A 21,094-nucleotide genomic window follows, 5' to 3' on the forward strand; every position below is an offset into this window, starting at 1 on the left:
ACATCAGAGCATATCTTAGGCTAGAAAAAAGTACACGAGATGAGAATGAGTGTGCGTTGTATTCCAGGATGACCAGCAGATGGTGCATGATGACATTCATGAAGAATTTTCTGTTTTACGTTTGGTAAATCTAGAACACAGACCTTTCCACTACGGTAGAGCAAACCATTTGTAATGTGAAAGGTCGCCTTCGAGGGTAGGGTAGTAGTATCGGCATCTAAACCAGATTCGGCTTTCATCCAGTATTTCGAAAAATAACTGTCATCAAGGTATTTCCCTCGAAGGTGATCTAAAAGATCAGATTTTATTTCCGTGAAGCTAAGCATGGTAACTTCGTTAATGCGACTAAGAGCATTGAACGCAACTGCGTTCATAGAACCCTTGCGATACCGTATGGAAAATCAAAATCTTGCATAAGGTCAACCCAACGACCTTTACGACCAACAAGATCTGACTGGTCACAAAAATACTTCAATGATTGATGGTCTGTTGTAACCACAAATTTATTTCCATAGAGATAGTGCCTCCATGTTTTAAATGCTTGTATTACCACAAACAACTCTTTCTCTTGAACCGAATACCGAGATTGATCAGCATCAAGCTTCTTACTTTCAAAAGCAATAGGGTGACCTACTTCATAAAGAACAACACCAATAGCCTAATCACTAGCATCGGTTTCGATTGAGAAAGGCTTAGAAGGGTTCGATAATAGAAGAGTGGGAGCCTGACACACATACTCTTTGAGTGTCTTGAATGATTTGCCAAGTTGATCATTCCATGCAATTGGTTTGTCAGACTATGTGGATGACCTTTTAAAAGGTTAGTTAATGGCGTAGTCAATTTGGAATAGTTACGAACTGATTTTCGTAAAAATCCAACAAACCCTAAGAATGATCGTAGTTCACGAATATTATGAGGAATGGGCCAAAGTTTAACCTTTTCAATACGAGAAGGTTCAATTTCAACACCATTTTCCATAATTAAATGACCTAGGTACACAATAGATTTTTGGAAAAAACCACATTTTGAATGTTTTGCATAGAAAGAGTTGTCATGCAACTTTTGCAAAACAAATCGAACATGTTGAACATGATCTTGCAAGGTACGACTATATATCAAAATATCATCCAAGAAGACGACAACAAAATCACCGAGTTGATCTCGGAAAACGTCATTCATCACTTGTTGGAATGTGGTTGGAGCCTTAGTCAACCCGAAAGGCATGACTAAAAACTCATAATGGCCATAACGCGTACGAAAAGCGGTTTTAGGAATATCATCCTCGGCAATGCGAATCTGATGATAACCTATTCGTGAGTCAATTTTCGTAAAATATCGGACCCCATGCAAACAATCAATCAAATCATCGACACGAGGTAACGGATATGCATTTTTAATTGTCATTTTATTCAAACGGCGATAATTGATACACATTCGCCATGAACCTTCCTTCTGCTTAACTAATAGAATTGGCGCACCCCAAGGTGATTTACTATACCTAATGTGGCCCATACTCAAGTATTCCTTAAGTTGTTTAGCGATCTCATCCTCTTCTAATTGACTACGTCGGTAAGATGGAATGCTCACAGGAGCAGCACCGGGGATGAGTTCAATTTGATGGTCCACATTACGTTTTGGTGGTAAAGTAAGCAACAATTCGTTAGGAAACACGTCTTGAAAATCGTCTAAAATAGAGTCGAGTAATCATTGTTCATGATGTGGTAATTGTGTGGTGTCAATATTAAAATAATAAAATTGAAGCACAGGATCAATTCCACATGAATAAATTAATGAACTACAATACTCACTTAAAGATTTAGAAGACACAAGTGAACGAGAAGGAAGTTTGGAACATTGAATAAAATGTTTACAATTATTAAGTTCAAATGTGATTGAGTGATTAACCGAATCAATGGACAAAGAAGGGTTTTTATTAAAAAACCAAGGGTATCCTAAAATGACATCTGCGGATTGTAGTTTCATAACATGAAAGTCTAGCTTCTCCAAATAGGTATCTATTTGAATTGGTAGTTGACAAACAATGCCACTGATGTATTGAACGCTTCCATTTGCCATGTGAACTTGATAGATATGATCACTTGCGTTTATGTGGAGTTCCATTTGCTGCACAAAGTGATCATTAAGAAAATTGTGAGAACTACCAGAATCAAACAAGAAATGTGCTTGTGTTCCATTGATATACCCGACTGCTCAGAGTAAATCATTAGGTCCAAGTAAATGTGAAGGAAAAGTGCATTCACATGAACTTAAGTGGTTGGTATGATCTTCAACAACATCAAAAGACTCACCTGTGTGACTCGTAGATTTGTCTTGAGGAGGGGTGTTCATTGACTTCCTCTCAAGACTACAACAGGTATCCTTTGTGTGGCCCCGCTTCTTGCAATATGCACAAAAGAGGTTCGGTTTCTTGGAGTCGCGGTCAAGAGTATCATTGGATTGCTTACGTTTCCTAATGAACTTGGCATTCAGAGTTTTGGCGAACTCAGGTTTATTGTGGTCTTTCTTGGAAGTCCTGATTTTTGGATTTGGGTCCAAGCATGATGCACATAATCCTCGAGAGAGGTAAATGTCTTACTCGACAACGTGAGCAAGTGTTGCGCTTGTTCAGTTTGAGAAGGTGGCTGTAAAAACTGTTTCTTAAAAACATCAACGAAACCTTCCCAAGTTGTGGGTAAGTTCTTTGCAGTCCTTAGGCCACGCCACCAAGCAGCAGCTCGGCCACCTAACTCACGACCGACATAACCAATTTTTACAGCATCGGGCTTGGGGTGGAGCTCAAAGTGAGACTCCCAACGACCAAGCCAAGTGCTAATGGCCTCCTCGATTCTTTCTTTCTTATCTCCCTTGAATGGCGTTACTACGAAAGAAGGTTCACTTTCTTTCTTCGACTCAATAGTCAATTCTTGGAATTTCTTTTCCAATGCCATATTCACTTGCCTCATTTCGGCCAATTGATTCAAGGTAGTAGTGACCAATTGCTCAATAGTGATCTCAGCTTGTGTGCGAGATGTGGATTGGAGTTGAGAGGTCTCGGTCGGAGAGATTGCTCCAACAACGTTCAAAACTTGTTCCATGATACAAGTTGTGGGTATGCAATATAAATAAGGAGGTTCAGAAAATACACAAGCAAAATGAATGCTTGAAATTTTGATTGTAAGAACTTTACCAAGAAAGCATCTCACGTCTTTACCCCTCTAGACATATGAGATGTGATTCGAGATCCGATAACTATGGTAACACTATGGTGTTTTAAAAACCATGGGAGCAAACATAGCTAAGATGTCTTTCTCGGATCTCTATCTTGAGTAATCATGGCGGCTCCCCGAGGCTCACCATGGTTCCAACATCAATGTAATTTCCTAGTTAGCCTTATATTAATGTCAAACCAACATGTATTGATATGGTCGAAAAAGTGTATTACGTGAAAAATACAAGTGCACTCACAAGTAATATTCTAGTCCTTTGAGTAACAAGCAAATGTGATGATAAAAATGATAAAATAAGGCACTACCCATTAGAGGCAAGTAGTTACAAAAACAAGGGTAAAAATACCCATGTGCTACCTACTAAAAAAACAATGTCACAAATAAATGGGAGGTGCGAGGTATGCACATATACATCCCAATATGATGGTTGTAATTTGCACAATTGTGACATAAGCCACAAATTGATACGCAAAGATGTGGTACTCAAATCCATGAAGAAACATCAATAAGAAACTCATGTGGTTTTACTTGAGTTCTAAGGCTCGATAATATGAGTTAAACGTAGAATCTGATCCGTTGGAAAAATCGTTAAAAAAAAACGGCATGATGCCCATTCCATACGAAAAAAATAGTCTACACGAAAGTGTTACATCATAGGTTAACGCATGTAAATACTTTATACATGAAAAGGAAGGGGGAAAAGGAGAATTAATTGTGGGCGAGTAAACAATAATTACGAGATAATCATATAAGTGAAATGACAATTTGTGGAATTAGAAATTAATTAGGATAATAAGCAATTAGGTGTATGGAACATTAAGCATGCCTTAAGGTACGAAACCCTAGAGTAGTCGACATGCACCTCCTCAAGACCACCACATCTCCCTAGAATCGGCCAAGTGATGGCTCAATAAAGAGTAAAGTGACATAGGTAGGCGACATATACCTCGTCAAGGCCTCAACATCCATAGAATCGGCCAAGTGATGGCTCAATAGAGAGTAGAGTGGCATAGGTAGGCGACATACACCTCATCATGGCCACAACATCCCATAGACTCGGCCAAGTGATGGCTCAATAGAGGGAAGAGTGGCATACTCAACATCATATGCAAAAGGGCCATGAGGTGAGTGTGTGTTATTAGGACAAACAAGCTCGACCTAATGCACAACAATAATTAATATCGTAAGAGAAGGCTCAAGAGAGGGGAGCATAGGAGATACATCGCAATATACAAAAGGGCCATGAGTTGAGCGTGTGCGATTAGTGCAAACACGCTCAGACCGATGCACAATAATAATTAAAATTGTATCGTGGTAGAAAGAAGAAAGAAAAGAAAAGAAAACGTAATACAAATTTGATTCGACCAACAAGAACGCATCATAGAAAGAAGAGAGATCGAGAAAGAAGAATACGGGATGTAGAGTGTTATTTTGATCCTAAGAAGAACATGACGAGCCTTGTTAGATCCCCATCGCTCACATGCAAAAAATATCAGAACAACAAAAAAAATTGTTAGTGAAAGCTCTAATACCACTATTAAGAGACTATTACTAATCAATAGACCAAAGTAAAGTAAAAGAAGGAAAATAGATTGGATAGAAGAACCCGTTCCACCCGACCACCCCAGAGCTATGATTTAGACATAGCCAACCTACCACCAACGTCCCATACCGCTAGATATTAGGAAGACTAATACCTTGGAAAAGATAAACACGATCGTCGAGACGAAAGCCTAGCCTGCACCACCGGTGTCTAAGACAACAATCTTCTGACATAATGTCCTTATGAGGGTAGCTAAGCCTCATATTTATACATTTTCCTAAGCCCCTTGAATAGATGTGTCTTTCTAAAAGGCTCTCCATTCATTGGTTGTCCAAATCATGATAGTGCATGCACCTATAATTCCTTCTATCCAATCATTAGTCCCCTTTTTAACATTAGTGAACATACCCTTCATTAATGTAATTATCAATGACCTACCGTCACCAACATTATGTGTACATAACAAAAGATAGTCGGGTTTTTGAAAGCAATTGATGAAACTTGGTTGCTTGAATAATTTTAGGCCTCAATAATTTCTCAATACTTTCCGGTGAAGGGTCCAATGGATTTGATAAAGAATAGTTTATTTAATTGTTGATCATTTTCTTCCCTTATAAGATGACCCCTACATCTATTGTGGCACAATTGTGTGATTTGGTGTTGTACGATGTGAACAAACTTTGGATCCTTTTGGAATTTATGGAGAATTGATCAAAGGCAAATAATATGGGGATCATGTATTCCATCCTCCCCCTTGAATGTATGTTGTGAAGTAGTCCATGTCCATAAGGTCATACAAAGACCGTATTGAACAAAAATTACTTGCTTTAGTAAAGGTGGTTCTTTTTTCTTGTACATGGAAATATTTTCTTCCTACAACTGGTCATGGACACTCTTATGAGTTTAAAAATCTAACGGTGCCAAATATATATGGGTGTGTGTGTGTGTGTGTGTGTACACTTGCGAGTGCATAGTTTGAAACTTATACCTTTGTTGGAGAAAAACATGACTCAAAAGACTGGAATTTGGTTAACAACAATTGAAATTTGTACATATATTCCCCAAGTCATAAATGTTTTGCAAAACGGGGCACTAAATTCTCAATCATCAAATACAAAGGTAAGACATTCATTAGTTTCCAAGACAAGTACTCATGTTAATGAATGAATCAACAACTATCCGTGTCTAATATTGGTTTTGAGGGGCATTTTCTATCCGAGGAAATGGATATGTATATGCAAGATATTCAATTGTGCATGTGTGACATACTACAACATCCAAGATTTCTTAGCATATCAATATCTATGGATGTGTGTAAGAGAGGGCACTTTGAGGCGTCTGAGTGTTGGGAAAGGCAGCATCACATATGGGCCAACAAGCTAGAAACATGATTGCACTGACAGATGTTAAATCATGTTTTCAGTTACAGACATTACAATTGTATAAATTTGCAATATATCATCAAATGGGTATAGATTCGCAATTTGCAACCACAAATGGGAATAGATGTCATGTGCACACCATCAATGTAGCTTAGCAGAAGTAAAAATATACAACAATTATTATCATTAATTATCATCCATCAAATGCAAATTGCCAAAACATCAATCCAGTAGTTGGCATTTAAAACTAGGATTGCAAATCTTATCACGCATTTACAATTCCTTGTCCAAGAGAATTACATGCACCTGTGTGACCTCCAATTAGATTACACATACATAATGGGTGGATGATCTCCCCTTCAGTTAGATTCCACACAATTGTCAGGAAGTATATGGTGCATGAATATCTATGTAAAGTAAATAACAGTCAGAGATATACACTTGGATATTACCATGAGGTGTTTGAACACAATCAGGGAAGCTGTCTTTTACACAGAGCATGATAGTAGTTTCTACTGTTAAAATTCTCTCCAATATCCCTATTGTTCGAGTCTTTTCCATATGTTTAGTGAGGACATGTGGATACTAGATTTACATAGAGTGATTGGTTGCACTTTGCAGTGGTTTAATGTACTATTGCCAGAATACAAAAAAATTGCTCGCATAAATAATTTAGTAATAGCAACCTATTTATCTAAATACACAGATAAATAAAAAAAGGCAGCAGAACTTATCTAACGACACAAATAATATACATAAGAAGAATTATTAAAAGGTAAGTATCTGCCATTCTAGATTAATTATATTATAGCACTAACTCCTACAGAACAAGTCATCTAAACACAAAAAACAATATACCGAATGAATTAGTAGCGGATCAACAGCTGCTGTATAGATGGATTATGGCTATTACAATATGATAAGGCTCATAGCACAATGCACAGATATCATATTACAGGAAAGAGATTACTATTATAATCCGAGCTTTAGCCTTTGCATGAGACATATATCGTCATATTCAGCCACAAAATCCAGGAGTTAAAATTCATGTTCTCTTCATAGAAAACAAAGGAAATCCATCCCGTACCATGCTCAAAGTAGTTTGCACATAAAAATCTGGGGACTACTCCCAAATACTGCCTAGATCCATGAACACCATGAAGTCTACCGATTGGTAGGTATTAGAATTAGATCTAAGGCCCTAAAACATGATCTTGCATTATTATCCATCCATATATCAAAATATCATGCATTTGCAAATGAAAATCAATACAATACCCTTGATCATACAGACATTGGTGCACACAAGAACCATAGTTAGTGCTCACAATTTATGGTCTCTATTCTTCTGAGAGGATGAACTAAAAAATAGATATCATGCACTACATTAATGCAGATTCACAAAATGGCAGCCACTATACCAGCAAGAAAGACATTAATAGACAATTCAAACTATCTACTAAGGCCACATTTTCTTCTCAACATAAGAAGAGGAAGGTCATTTCAATCTATACATAAGAAAGTTAGAGTTAAATACGACTGTACAGGACAGGAACAAAGCGAAGAATTTTACCCCTTTCCATTAATGATCTCTCTCTGTATGGGGATAGGACGAAATGATTTATACCATACGATCATTATACCCATGCATATAGATAAAAAAACATACTCACTACGTGAAAATTTACGAAATGTGGTAATTAAAGAAAGACATTACAATAAGTCAAAGCTATTATATACTAAAAGATCACAAAACCACAAGATGCATCCTTTTCAACCATCCATGATCTCTTTGTCATTCTTACAAGAACAGTATTATGATGCATCCAGATCAAGGTCACCCACATTCTTCTATCACATACCTACCATCGCATAATAGAATGAATCACAGGCGCGGCCACACTGTTCAAACAGCAGCCATTTCAATACCTAGATCCATGGGAGCGATTGGCGGCGGTATTGGCACTGACACTGAACTTCCTCTCGGGAGGGGCGAACTCGGGCTTCTTGATGGAGAGGATCTCTCGGCCGCCACCCCCAATGGACGCGACACGAACAGTAATCTCCTGTCCGACCTTGAAGAGGCGCTCAAGGATGGCCAGGCCGCCTGTAAAGCCCAGATCCTGTGCAGGGAGGTACGCGTCCTTCCCACTGGGCATAGTGACCCAGTAGCCTACAGGAAGCGTGTCCCGGATCACCGCCTGCACCGTACCAGGATCTCCCTTCTGCAGGAGCTTGTGTGGAGCCAGATCCACGTTCCTAGCCTCTTCCTCCATCTCCGCTTGCACTTGGGCCTGAGAGATGGGCTCCCTGCGGAGCCAGCGCCGACTCATTCTCATCATCATCATCATCGGCATGGTCGGGATCCCTGCCACCGCGAAGGAAGAAGAAGGTCGATACGCTGAGTGAAAGTCTATGGCTGCACCTGACCTAAACAGTGAAGGAGGAGAAGGCACAGTTGTCAGGGATCTTGATCCTTTACGGGAGTGGAGCAGGAATGCAGCGGCAGAGGATCTCATCTTCATCATCTTCGTGATTGCTAGTGGTAGTAGTCAGACGCAGATTGAGGAAAGGAAAGCTATGGACCTGCCTGCCTGCATAAACCCTAAACCCCAAGGTATTGTGCTGCAGGTTTTCTGCTTTAAAACCTATGATGATGTGTTCACATTCATCCCGGACAGGCCAGAGCATGGCAGTCAATAAGGAGTAGGAGCCTGAGCCCGAGCCTGGAGGAGCACCACCGATTGTCCTCTGACACCTCTCCGGTGTTACGCATCCTGAATGCACCTAGGTTGTGAATCATCACCTCTCTCATAGGCCTTGCGAATTCGCCGATGCCGATCATCGACGGGCTTAGTTAAAGCGACTTGTTTCTTCACTCGGCCAGTCCGTTCTCTTGCATCTGGTACTTCGATTTGTGGACCACATGACATGTCGATTCGTGTGATCCACCTAGATGACCAAGTTAATGAAGTCGCATCTCCTTAGTCACTGGCTTGTTTGATCAAACCACTAAATGGGGGACATTGTGTTGTCTCGTATGGTTTAGTCTTAGTGTACTAGTGGCCATTATACATTAGATATGGTTAAAGAGCCAACGAATTTGAACCCCCCATCTTTGGAACAGATCCAAGGGAACGACAAGATGGTGGCCATTTGAAATACACATGTGCAACCTTCTCGACAGCTGGCCCACCGTAGATTGCTTTGCCAATTCAACATATTGCCCATCTAAAACGTTGTGATAAGCTTCTCCTTAGGCCTCCTTGTTTATCATGTAGCCAAACACCATGTCACCGTTCGTACCCTCGTGGTAGAGGATTCCAACAAGGCAAAAAACGTGACTCTAGATGGAGAGACACTCTTGCTCTTCTTTGTCATCTCAACTAAAGGCAAACTTTGATTAAGGAAGAACTACTTTTCCGAAATTCATTGATATGGGTCATCCTTATTATAGCATGGGTTCTCGCTTCTGCTTATTCATAGGATCACAATAGTGGGAAAATCATCTAAACAACCCTTAACCCTTTGGTCAAATTCAAAGTGAGATACATACAAATGCATATGTTGTGTATAGAAGGCGAACTCGATGTCTTGTAAAAGAATTGTCCAATGGGTGAGGTTTCCATTGAACATGGACATGATGAAAAAATAGAGCAATGTATAAAGGTTGACATGGACTACAAATACTCACAATATGTAATTCAAGAACTTGTTTACACTATAGATCATTCCATATGCTTCCATCTCAAAAAGTGTAGTTAGTGTTACACATCTTTTGACATGCATAGTAAAATGACCAATACCATGTGAGGCCGTATGACAACATTAACACGTTGTTGATGGTATGCATCAACAAACACATGGTTCCAATTCAGCCATTGTAGAAATAAATCTTGTGTTAGCATGACCTTGAGTGCTCTAAAGGCACAATGTTCAACCTTGGGCCACGAGAAGGTAATATTGCGGAAAACGACTTTAGGTCATGGAGAGAAGTCATACAAGTAATGGAGCATCCAACTAAGCCATTGTAATTGGCTAAGAAAGTGATATGAAATCTTGGTGTTGGTCAAGGCAAAAGGCATCAAGTGTTGCGGGCATGACCATATAGTGTCCCATGGTAAGTTTTACCATAGTATTCTATGTTGGGATTTCGGTCCCTCCGGATGGGATGTCCGGAGATGAATGACGGCAAGCCCGGAGGCTGTTACGGAACCGTAGGATGAAGAGTACCCGGCATGAAGCCGGATGAAGAGTACCCGGTTACGGAGCCGGATGATGAAGACCCCGGTTACGGAGCCGGATGCTGAAGACCCCGGCTACGGAGCCGGATGACGAATGTACCCGGAGAGAGAGATCCGGATGCGGGGACATATTTGTGAATATGTTTGCCAAGAGCCCTTGAGGTTATATTTGTAAATAGCCCGAAAGTCATATGTGTATAAATATGACTTAGGGCAAACAGTTTAGGTTGTTGTTGCTCATTTTTCTGTTTTCCACTAAGAGGGAGCGAAGTGAGAGCAGCCGAGAGAGAGTGAGAGAGAAGGAGGAAGGAAGAGGCCGACGCCTCTGTGTAATACCGCCGCCTGTGGCGAGGACAGCGAGCTCAAGGTCGTCGCCTTGCAGCTCGCCATTGTACATTCCCGCGTATAGTGATAGTTGGAGTCTTGCACTCCCGTGGTTTTTCCCATTTAGGGTTTTCCACGTAAAACATCCAGTGTGCCCTTCTCTCTATTGTTTTCGTGCATTGTTGTATTTCCCGTTTTCTGTGAATCGATCCTGTTCCTCGGTTGTGGCCGAGCACGGAAGTACGACAAACTGGTATCAGAGCGACGGTAACACAGAAAATGGAAGGCGGCAGCAGCGGGCAGCCGGGGATGATGGTGCTGAATGCGCAGAACTACGCCGACTGGAAGATAAAGATGGAGGATCTTCTGATTGTTCGGGACCTGTACGAACCGATTGACAGGTCGGAAATACCGAAGGGGGTACTTGAGTCGGAGTGGAAGCTCCTGAACCGGAAAGCCGTAGCGACGATCCGACAATATGTCGATGTAAGCGTTCTACAGCATGTGGCGAACGACACCAACGCATATGAGATGTGGCGGAAGCTGTCGGGCCTCTATGAGAGGAAGAATGCGTTGAACCGGACCTCCCTGATGAGGAAGATAGTGAACCTCAAGTACCGGGACGGCGAGAGTATGGTGGAACACGTAAGCACGTTCATGGGATTCGTGAACCAGCTTGCGGCGATCAAGTTCCCGTTGGAGGATGCAATGCAAGCCATCATCCTGATGTGTACATTGCCGGACAGCTGGGAGAACTTGGTGGTGACTCTCAGCACCTCCTGCGCCGAAGATAACTTGTCCCTACAAACGGTAAAGACAAGTATTTTGAACGAAGAAGCGCGTCGGAGAGATAAAGAACCGGTCTCCGACTCGAAGGCGCTGCTTACCGAATCGGAACGGGGAAGACAATGGAACCGGAGTCCGCAAAGACGGGAGAAGTCGGGGACCCGGTCGCAGTCAAGAGGAAGACCCACATGCTTCCACTGTGGGAAGCCGGGGCACTTCCGGAAGAATTGTCGGCATTACCGAAAAGACAACGGAGCCGACGACACCGATTCGAAGAAATCACCGGAGAGAAACGGTGCATACCGGGGAGCCACGGACCGGAGAGGTCCGGATCGGCGAGGGCAGGACCGGAAAGGAACGACGGCACTCGCAGCAAGTGAAGAAGAGATAATGCTTATTACCGAAGAGAGGGAGCTGAACCTTGCCGGTGTAGAGATGACCTGGGTGGTCGATTCCGGAGCGTCGTTCCACCTGACCCCGGAGAAGAAATACTTCTCATCCTACACAGCCGGTGAGCACGGCTGTGTCCGGATGGGAAATGAAGGTACGTGCCGGATAGCCGGCATAGGAGACGTGTGGCTGATGACATCAACCGGATGCAAGATGCTGCTGAAGGATGTGCGACACGTTCCGGAGGTCCGATTGAACCTGATCTCGGCCGGGAGGCTAGATGATGACGGCTACACGGGTAGCATCCGGAACGGTGTCATGAAGTTCAGCAAGGGGAGCCTGATCGTGGATCGGGCCCGGAAGGTCAACACACTGTACCTGATGAATTCCCGGCTATGTCTGGAAGAGCTGAATGTGGCAGCCGACACTGCCGGTGAGCTGTGGCACAAAAGACTGTGCCACATGAGTGAGAAGGGGATGAAGAGGCTTGCAGAAGACAACCTCATTCCAGTGAAGCATGTGCACTTGGAGAAGTGCACCGACTGCCTGGCCGGTAAGCAAAACCGGACCTCCTTCCACTCAAGGCCACCGACGAGACGTAGCGCACCATTGGAGTTGGTGCACACCGATGTGTGTCAGGTAGAAACGAAGTCGCATGGCGGAGCCCAGTACTTCGTAACATTCATTGATGATCACAGCCGGAAGCTGTGGACGGCACCGTTGAAGACAAAGGACCAAGTATTGTCCGTCTTCAAAGAACTCCACGCGAGAGTGGAAAGGGAATCCGGCAAGAAGCTGAAAGCGATACGAGCGGATAACGGAGGGGAATACCGGGGGCAGTTCCAGGAGTACTGTCGCTCGAAGGGAATCCGGCTCGAGTTTACTGTGCCGAAGACGCCGGAACTAAACGGGCTGGCCGAGAGGATGAACCGGACCATAATGGAGAGGGTCCGGAGTATGCTGGCGCATGCGAAATTACCCAAGGGGTTTTGGGCTGAGGCAATGTCGACGGCGACATACGTGATAAACAGATCACCCTCAGTACCTTTGGACGGAGACACGCCGCAGAAAGTGTGGACCGGTAAGGAAGTGTCCTACCGGCATCTGAAGGTGTTCGGGTGTCTCGCATACGTGCATGTGGCAAAGGACCGGAGAGGAAAGCTAGATCCAAAGACCCGGCCATGCATATTCCTCGGTTACGGCGACGACGAGTTCGGCTACCGAGTATGGGACCCGGTCGACAAGAAGATATTCAGGAGTCGAGACATCATCTTCATGGAGGACAAGACACTCGCCGACTGGGAGTCGGAGAAGAAGATGAAGAGCTCCAAGTCAACCGGTGAGTATAAACTCTACGAGGAGCAGTCCCGACCGGCAAGGGACCGGTTAGCACTCGAGGATCCGGCCGAAGACGGTGAAGAAACAGAACCGGCCGAAGAAGATGAAAACGATACCGGAACCGGCCCCGATCCCGAAATAGATTCGGATGAAGAAGAATCGGAAGAACCGGTTACCGAAGCTCCGGAACGGAGATATCCTCTAAGAGAGAGAAGGGCCCCCCGGAGATTTCCGGAACCAGAGCACGTGCTGCTAACCGACGAGGGGGAGCCGGAGAGCTTTGAAGAAGCAAAACATGACACCCAGAGCCGCAGGTGGTTGAGTGCCATGCAGGACGAAATGGATTCCTTGCATGAGAACCACACATATGAACTTGTGGAGTTGCCGAAAGGAAAGCGGGCACTTCGAAACAAGTGGGTGTTCAAGCTGAAACCGGGAGATGCCGGAAACCCCCCGAGATACAAAGCCAGGATCGTGGTGAAGGGGTTTCAGCAGAAGAAGGGCGTCGACTTCGACGAGATATTTGCCCCGGTAGTGAAGATGACCTCCATCCGGACGGTGCTGAGCATAGCGGCAAGCATGGACCTCGAGGTAGAACAGATGGACGTGAAGACGGCATTCCTTCACGGTGACCTCGAAGAAGAGATCTACATGCAGCAACCGGAAGGATTCGAGAAGAAAGGGAAGGAGCACCTGGTATGCCGGTTGAAGAAGAGCCTTTACGGACTGAAGCAGGCTCCCCGGCAATGGTACCGGAAGTTCGACTCCTTCATGACCGACGAAGGGTACCACAAAACGCAGTCTGATCACTGCGTGTTTGTGAAGAAGTTCGAAGGAGGAGACTCTCTAATACTCCTCCTGTACGTGGACGACATGTTGATCGTCGGACGGGACCAGGTCAAGATACGGGTGCTGAAGGAGGCACTTCACCGAACCTTCTCAATGAAGGACCTGGGTCCGGCGAGGCAAATACTAGGGATGCACATCATCCGGGACCGGAAGAAGAAGCAGTTGTGGCTGTCACAGGAGAAGTACGTGACAAAGGTGCTTCACCGGTTCAACATGTCGGAAGCAAGACCGGTCGGGTCAACCCTCCCGGCAAACTGCAAGTTGTCCAGCAAGCAAAGCCCCAAGACAAAGGCTGAGAAGGAGGACATGATGAAAGTACCATATGCCTCTGCCGTCGGAAGCTTGATGTACGCAATGGTGTGTACAAGACCGGACATAGGATATGCAGTCGGAGTGGTGAGCCGGTACATGAGCAATCCCGGCAAAGAGCACTGGAACGCGGTCAAGTGGATACTCCGATACCTGAAGGGCACGGCAAACGTGTGCCTCCGATTCGGCTCCGGTAAGCCCGAATTCGACGGCTTTACCGATTCGGATATGTCGGCTGATGCAGATACCAGCCGGTCCACATCAGGGTATGTGATGACGTATGCAGGAGGAGCTGTTTCGTGGCAGTCGAGGCTGCAGAAGACGGTTGCGTTGTCAACCACGGAGGCGGAGTACATGGCGGCGGTTGAAGCCGGCAAGGAAATAATATGGATGAAGGACTTCATTAGAGAGCTCGGTATCCAGCAGGAGGAGTACCGACTCTACTGCGATAGTCAGAGTGCCATCCACCTTGCGAAGAACGCGGCCTACCATTCCCGGACGAAACACATCCAGCGAAGATATCACTGGATCCGGGAAAGGATAGAAGACAAGGAGTTCGTGCTGACGAAGATCCACACGGACGAGAACGGGTCGGATATGCTGACCAAGGTGCTCACACCCGACAAGCTGGAAGCATGCCGGAAGAGGATCGGGTTGGAGAGACATCCCATGCCGAAGTGAAGGGGGAGTTTGTTGGGATTTCGGTCCCTCCGGATGGGATGTCCGGAGATGAATGACGGCAAGCCCGGAGGCTGTTACGGAACCGTAGGATGAAGAGTACCCGGCATGAAGCCGGATGAAGAGTACCCGGTTACGGAGCCGGATGATGAAGACCCCGGTTACGGAGCCGGATGCTGAAGACCCCGGCTACGGAGCCGGATGACGAATGTACCCGGAGAGAGAGATCCGGATGCGGGGACATATTTGTGAATATGTTTGCCAAGAGCCCTTGAGGTTATATTTGTAAATAGCCCGAAAGTCATATGTGTATAAATATGACTTAGGGCAAACAGTTTAGGTTGTTGTTGCTCATTTTTCTGTTTTCCACTAAGAGGGAGCGAAGTGAGAGCAGCCGAGAGAGAGTGAGAGAGAAGGAGGAAGGAAGAGGCCGACGCCTCTGTGTAATACCGCCGCCTGTGGCGAGGACAGCGAGCTCAAGGTCGTCGCCTTGCAGCTCGCCATTGTACATTCCCGCGTATAGTGATAGTTGGAGTCTTGCACTCCCGTGGTTTTTCCCATTTAGGGTTTTCCACGTAAAACATCCAGTGTGCCCTTCTCTCTATTGTTTTCGTGCATTGTTGTATTTCCCGTTTTCTGTGAATCGATCCTGTTCCTCGGTTGTGGCCGAGCACGGAAGTACGACATTCTATACACTTGGATAAAGTGTGAGGGTTAAACGAGAGTGTAACGAAGGGAATGATTACTTTTAATCCTTGGGATTGAGACAACCCATTAGGCCAAGTGTGAACTTGCCTGGGGGCGTTAGGTTTGGCTATAAATATGAGGCCTACATACCCTCATTTATGATCACTTTACTGTGTCGAGACTTTGACCTTGTGGTTGATCAACTCTCGTGGCGAGCGCGCCAGTACCAGGTACGACTCGACGCCACGACGGTGGTATGGGACGCCGATTGAGGCTCAAGTCCGTCTCAATCCCTTCACTTAGGAGTGGTCAGGTGGCGGCCTTCTTTCTCTCTCTCCTCTCTTTTTTTCTATCTATATTATCCTTATCATATGCTTACATTAGTAGCTAGCTCTAGGGTTTATAATGTTATCATGCCAACTCCGAAGCAAATCGACAATACCACATGACATTATTAGGGTTGAGTTCACTTTACCCCCGATGTTAGTAGAGATACCTTTTCAACTTGTAGTCTTTATCCACGGGATACATACCCCTTATGGCATGATGGTAAGTTGGCTTCTTGCGAATGGTCTAGACATTAATAACCTCCCTCCCCTTAGGTACAACCACACAATTGATAACACTTTAATCTCTCATGAGAACCGCAATAAAGTAATATGCCATAACCGGGTCGCTCCGGCTCTCGAAGTTCGAGAAACCATTCTTTATGGGATGTCATATGGTTTGAGGCTCCGGAGTCAACAAACCATACGTCCTCCGGATTGAGGGCACTAGTTGAGGTAGAGGCTGACATAGAGTTTGCTCTATGTTTCATCATGAACATTCCGCCACGGTTGGAGTTGTGTGCATACATTCCGCAACAATCTTCGTAGTCGGAGTTGTGCCCGTACATTCCGCTATGATCTTCGTAGTCGGAATTGTGCGTGTAATTCGTGAGTTGTCGACTTGTGGAAGCCGATTCGCGCATCTTCTTTTGGAACTCTTCTTCGTGGTGGCTGAGCTTTCCTTAATATCCGCATTCGGTTGCGTTTTGATGGCTCAAGCCAGAGTGGAAGCTCCCCTTTCTTGCGAAGGTTCCTCGTTGGCTTCCGTTTTGCGGCCAAAATTGGGAGTTGTTGTCGTAGGTGGGACCTCATCCGCCTTGTCCTTGGCCGAATCGGCCTCTCGCTCGTCTGCGTCCTCTTCCTCCGTTCGAGTGCGTGTAGAGCATGTGGCCTTCCGACTCATTGCTCCTTGTACGCATGTGGTTTTCTTCGACCAATAGTATTGATTGGAGCTTGAAGAAGGAGGGAGATTTCTCCCTTGCTAGAACGGCGGTTCGCATCGCGCCGAACCGTGGTGCGAGGCCGCCGGGGCATATTTGCACCATCTCATCATCATCGATACTTACGCTTATCGAGCCGAGCGAGTCGCAAAGCTCCTTGATCTTCAAGGTGTATGTCGTGATGGACATGTCCCTTTGTTGAATGTTGTTCAACTCTTGGCCGAGTTGAAGCCTTCTTGCGGTTGTGTTCGCCGCGAAAATCTTTCGTAGATTTTCCTATGCCTCCTTTGGCACCTTGGCTTCGCGAGTGTAGCCGAGCATGTGATCGTGAACACATGTCGCCAAGCAATACATCACGCGGCTTGCGGCTTGCGGCTTGCTCCCATGTCGCGTATCCGGGTGCCGCTTCGGCGGGTCTGTCTTCGTGCTCTCCTTTGATGTAGCTCCAATAGCCTTGTCCGACAAGGTATTGGTGCATCTTGTATTCCCAAGATGCGAAGTTGTTTCGATCCAACTTCTCGGTAGGGAGAGTGCTCCCCATTTGACTATTCATTATGTCGATTCTTCTTCTTCTTCTTCTCCTTCTCTCTTCGAATGCGAGCTATGTAGCGAAGCTACGATAGCGATGAGCCGGTTCTTGGTCGTCGGTGTAGGACACAACACACGATCACAATGAGGCGAGTGGGCTAGATCGAGCTACCAAATCGCTCTGATACCATGTAAAGAATCAAGAGATGGATTCTTTGCAGCGGAATAGACATGAATTGTGTGTGTGTATGAGAGAGAGAGAGAGAGAGAGAGAGAGAGAGAGAGAGTGACAAGGAGTAAGACACTGAGAATACGCAAGGTAAAATATATTAACAAAGGAGAAAGACTCAACATAATACAAGGTGGGAGGAGGGTGCTTTATATAGTCACCCTCTCTCTTCATTAACTACAAGACTCATGGAGCATGGGGAATGTGAAAGCTCATAAGTTATGTGTCATAGAATATGATTCTATGACTCATACTAAATGCTAGAATACAAAGTGGTGACATAATGGTGACTCTTGACTGTTGGAGTGTTTATTCACTCTCAAGGTGAGTTCACACACTAGACGAAGTTGAGCTTGATTCTCAATAGGTCACTAGGAGGCGGAGTGTAAGAACAAGAAAAGTGAGTTGGCCTTCACAAGCCGACAACTCACCAACTACGCCTCAAACTACGACTAGGACGATCATGCGGAATGTTCGTAATGAGGCACAAAGCGAACTCAATGATGGCCTCCAGCCCAACCAACAACTCCAACTCATAAAATGTATGGTTTGTCGATTTGGTGCATCCAATCACATGATGTCTCATGAAGGTTGGTTCTGAGAGTTGCGGAAGCCTAAATGACCCAACTATGTGGAAACTGGGGATGACACAATTCACCCCATTCAGCATGTCGGTAATGTCCTTGTTGAGATATCAAGCTCAACTAGATTTAGCTAGTTAGTCAACACACGTAACTTAGTAGTTACCTAGATAGCATCTAGTTAGTGTGTTGACCTTAAAGCCATAAATAGGATTTTGTACTTGAGTGGGATACATTGTAGATTCTTCACTCCCATGTTCATTTAATATAGGACTTACACCTTTGTACCTAATATATTCTACTCACAAATGTGCACCTTTGTACATGAGATGTATATATACCTCATTGTGGTTATTTTTGTATTTAATGATGTTTTTTAATATAGTTAATCATCCCCTATCTTGTCTCATTGTTCATAAGTGTTCTTCCTCTCACACTCTCACATACATACACACACATTACATAATCTTCTATTGCTTAATCACATAATTAGGTACTAATTAACCCGTACTTAATTACCTAATTCTTAACAATCCCATTCGACGAAGAGGGCAATCTGACCTACATCAAGAACGTCTTGCATGTTCCAACAACAATGAAGAATCTTGTCTCTATTGACCAATTTGTGGAACAAGGCATGCAAGTTCATTTCAACGATGGAGGGTGCTTCATTGAAAAGGAAGGCCGAATTATCGCTCGTTGTCGAAGAGAAGGTCGAATGTTCATTCTCAAATCTCACGAGATGAAATTAACAATGTTTGCCAAGGGCCATAAAGCCAACGCCGACATGGAGCTGTGGCACAAAAGAATTGGTCACATAAATATCTAGAAGCTCAAAGTAATGTAGTCGAAAGGAGTCGTCATCATACTTCCGAACTTTACCGAGAAGGAGACTCCATGCGTATGCAAAGCCTACGAATTTAGCAAAAAACATCGACCACCGTTCCCGAAAGAGAGGAACGTGAGCAAAGGGATCCTAGATGTAATACATTCTTATGTATGGGGACCAACCCAAACGGCAACATTCGGCGGATGCCGATACTATGTGACATTCATCAACGATCTCTCCAGGCACACTCGGATATTCCCTATGCGGCAAAAGAGTGAAGTGTTCTCACACTTCCAAAAAATTTAAAACGAAGTAGCCCCTCACGAGAAGTTCTATGGAAGAAAGTCAGACTTATCCCACATCAAGATATTCAGTTTTATCGCATTTGTACACATTCCCGATGAAAAGCGGCAAAAGCTCGATCCAAAATAGGAGAAATGTATCCTCGTAGGGTACTTGCTAAAACAAAAAGGGTATAAGTGCTTCAAACCCCTCTACCCAAAAGGTACGAGTGAGTCGAGACGTCTTATCCGACGAATCAACATCATGGTACAAACAAGAGATGACTCCATCTAAACCAATCGGAACCAATCTTGATATAGACTTGAAGGAGGATGACTGACCATATCAAGAAGCTTCTCTTCGACTGATTTGAAATGAAAGACATTAAGGAGCTACATTACTTTCTAGGTATAGAAGTAATTCAAACTCTTGACGACATCATGATCTCCCAACACCACTATATCCTCAACCTACTCTTCAAGTTTGGGATGACAAAGTGTAAGCCCATCGCTACCCCTCTCGATCAAAATCTAAAGCTCGATGCTGACTCAAGCCCAAAAGAGTGTGAGTTGACTCACTATCGACAACTAGTGGGAAGCCTGATCTACCTCACTATTACTCAACCTGACCTTAGTTACTCAGTCAGCCTCCTTAACTAGTTTATGTAGACACCACGAAACATTCACTAAGCGAGTGTTACGATATGTAAGTAGGACGATGGATTACAGTATCCACTATGACTCGGCCATGCCAATTCCGACTTGAAGGGCACACCGATGACGACTGAGCCGACTACAAAGTTGACAGACGATCAACCTCGGGATTCGTCTTCTCCCTCGGTAGCGGAGCCATATCGTGGAGTAGTAAGATGCAACCGACAGTCGCACTATTGAGCACAAAAACTAAGTAGAGGGGCGCAACCATCACCGCCTATGAAGTTATTTGGCTTAAGAGAATATTGAAGGATCTAGGTGTTCCCATCACGGATCCGATTATTCTCTAATGCGACAACATGAGCAACATCCACCTGGCTCGGAATCTGGTTTTTCACACTCAGACTAAGCACATCGAGGTATACTATCACTTCATCCGAGAGCGTGTCATGGCCAAAGATGTCGACCTACAACACATCAGTACAACCTTGCAGACAAGCTTGAGGGGGAGTATGGATAAGAAGCGACCATCCACGACTGAAGTTGGAGCCGACATCCACCTAGCTCGGAATCTGGTTCTTCACGCTCGAACTAAGCACATCGAGGTGCACTATCACTTCATCCGAGAGCTTGTCATGGCTAAAGATGTCAACCTACACCACATCAGTACAACCTTGCATACGACCAATATCTTCAAAAAGGCCTTGGGTGCCGACAAGCTACGACAGTTCACGACGAACCTAAGTCTTTCGATCACCAACCAGCCAAGCTTGAGGGGGACTATGGATAAGGAGCGACCATTCACAACTGAAGCCAGAGCCGACTTGAAGCCAAGTTGTAGACCAACTGAAACCAACTATCCGGCGACCAGAAGTTGCGTTTGAAGGGGCATGTTGAGAATCAAACTCAACTCCCCTAGTGTGGGAACACATCTTAGGAATACCCAAGTGTGTGAACTTCCCACCTCT

At 44.7% G+C, this 21,094-nt stretch overlaps 1 protein-coding gene across 1 annotated transcript; it reads right to left on the reverse strand.

The window, feature by feature from the left end:
- Positions 1-7,835: 7,835 nt before the first annotated feature.
- Positions 7,836-8,742, reverse strand: LOC147869387 (uncharacterized). Its single transcript, XM_087328881.1, has one exon. It carries the CDS (start codon positions 8,678-8,680, stop codon positions 8,075-8,077), a length of 606 nt encoding a protein of 201 aa, XP_087185007.1. The 5' UTR covers positions 8,681-8,742; the 3' UTR covers positions 7,836-8,074.
- Positions 8,743-21,094: the final 12,352 nt, after the last annotated feature.

This window comes from Azolla caroliniana, unplaced genomic scaffold, assembly GCF_043228905.1.
Source record: "Azolla caroliniana isolate FFs.n. ecotype wild unplaced genomic scaffold, voAzoCaro1.0.p SCAF_1, whole genome shotgun sequence".
Classification (NCBI taxonomy): Eukaryota; Viridiplantae; Streptophyta; class Polypodiopsida; order Salviniales; family Salviniaceae; genus Azolla; species Azolla caroliniana.

What these genes read in the sequence shown, in the direction of transcription:
- LOC147869387 (XM_087328881.1), bottom strand. Translation starts at nt 8,680, where the DNA reads ATGATGAAGATGAGATCCTCTGCCGCTGCATTCCTGCTCCACTCCCGT.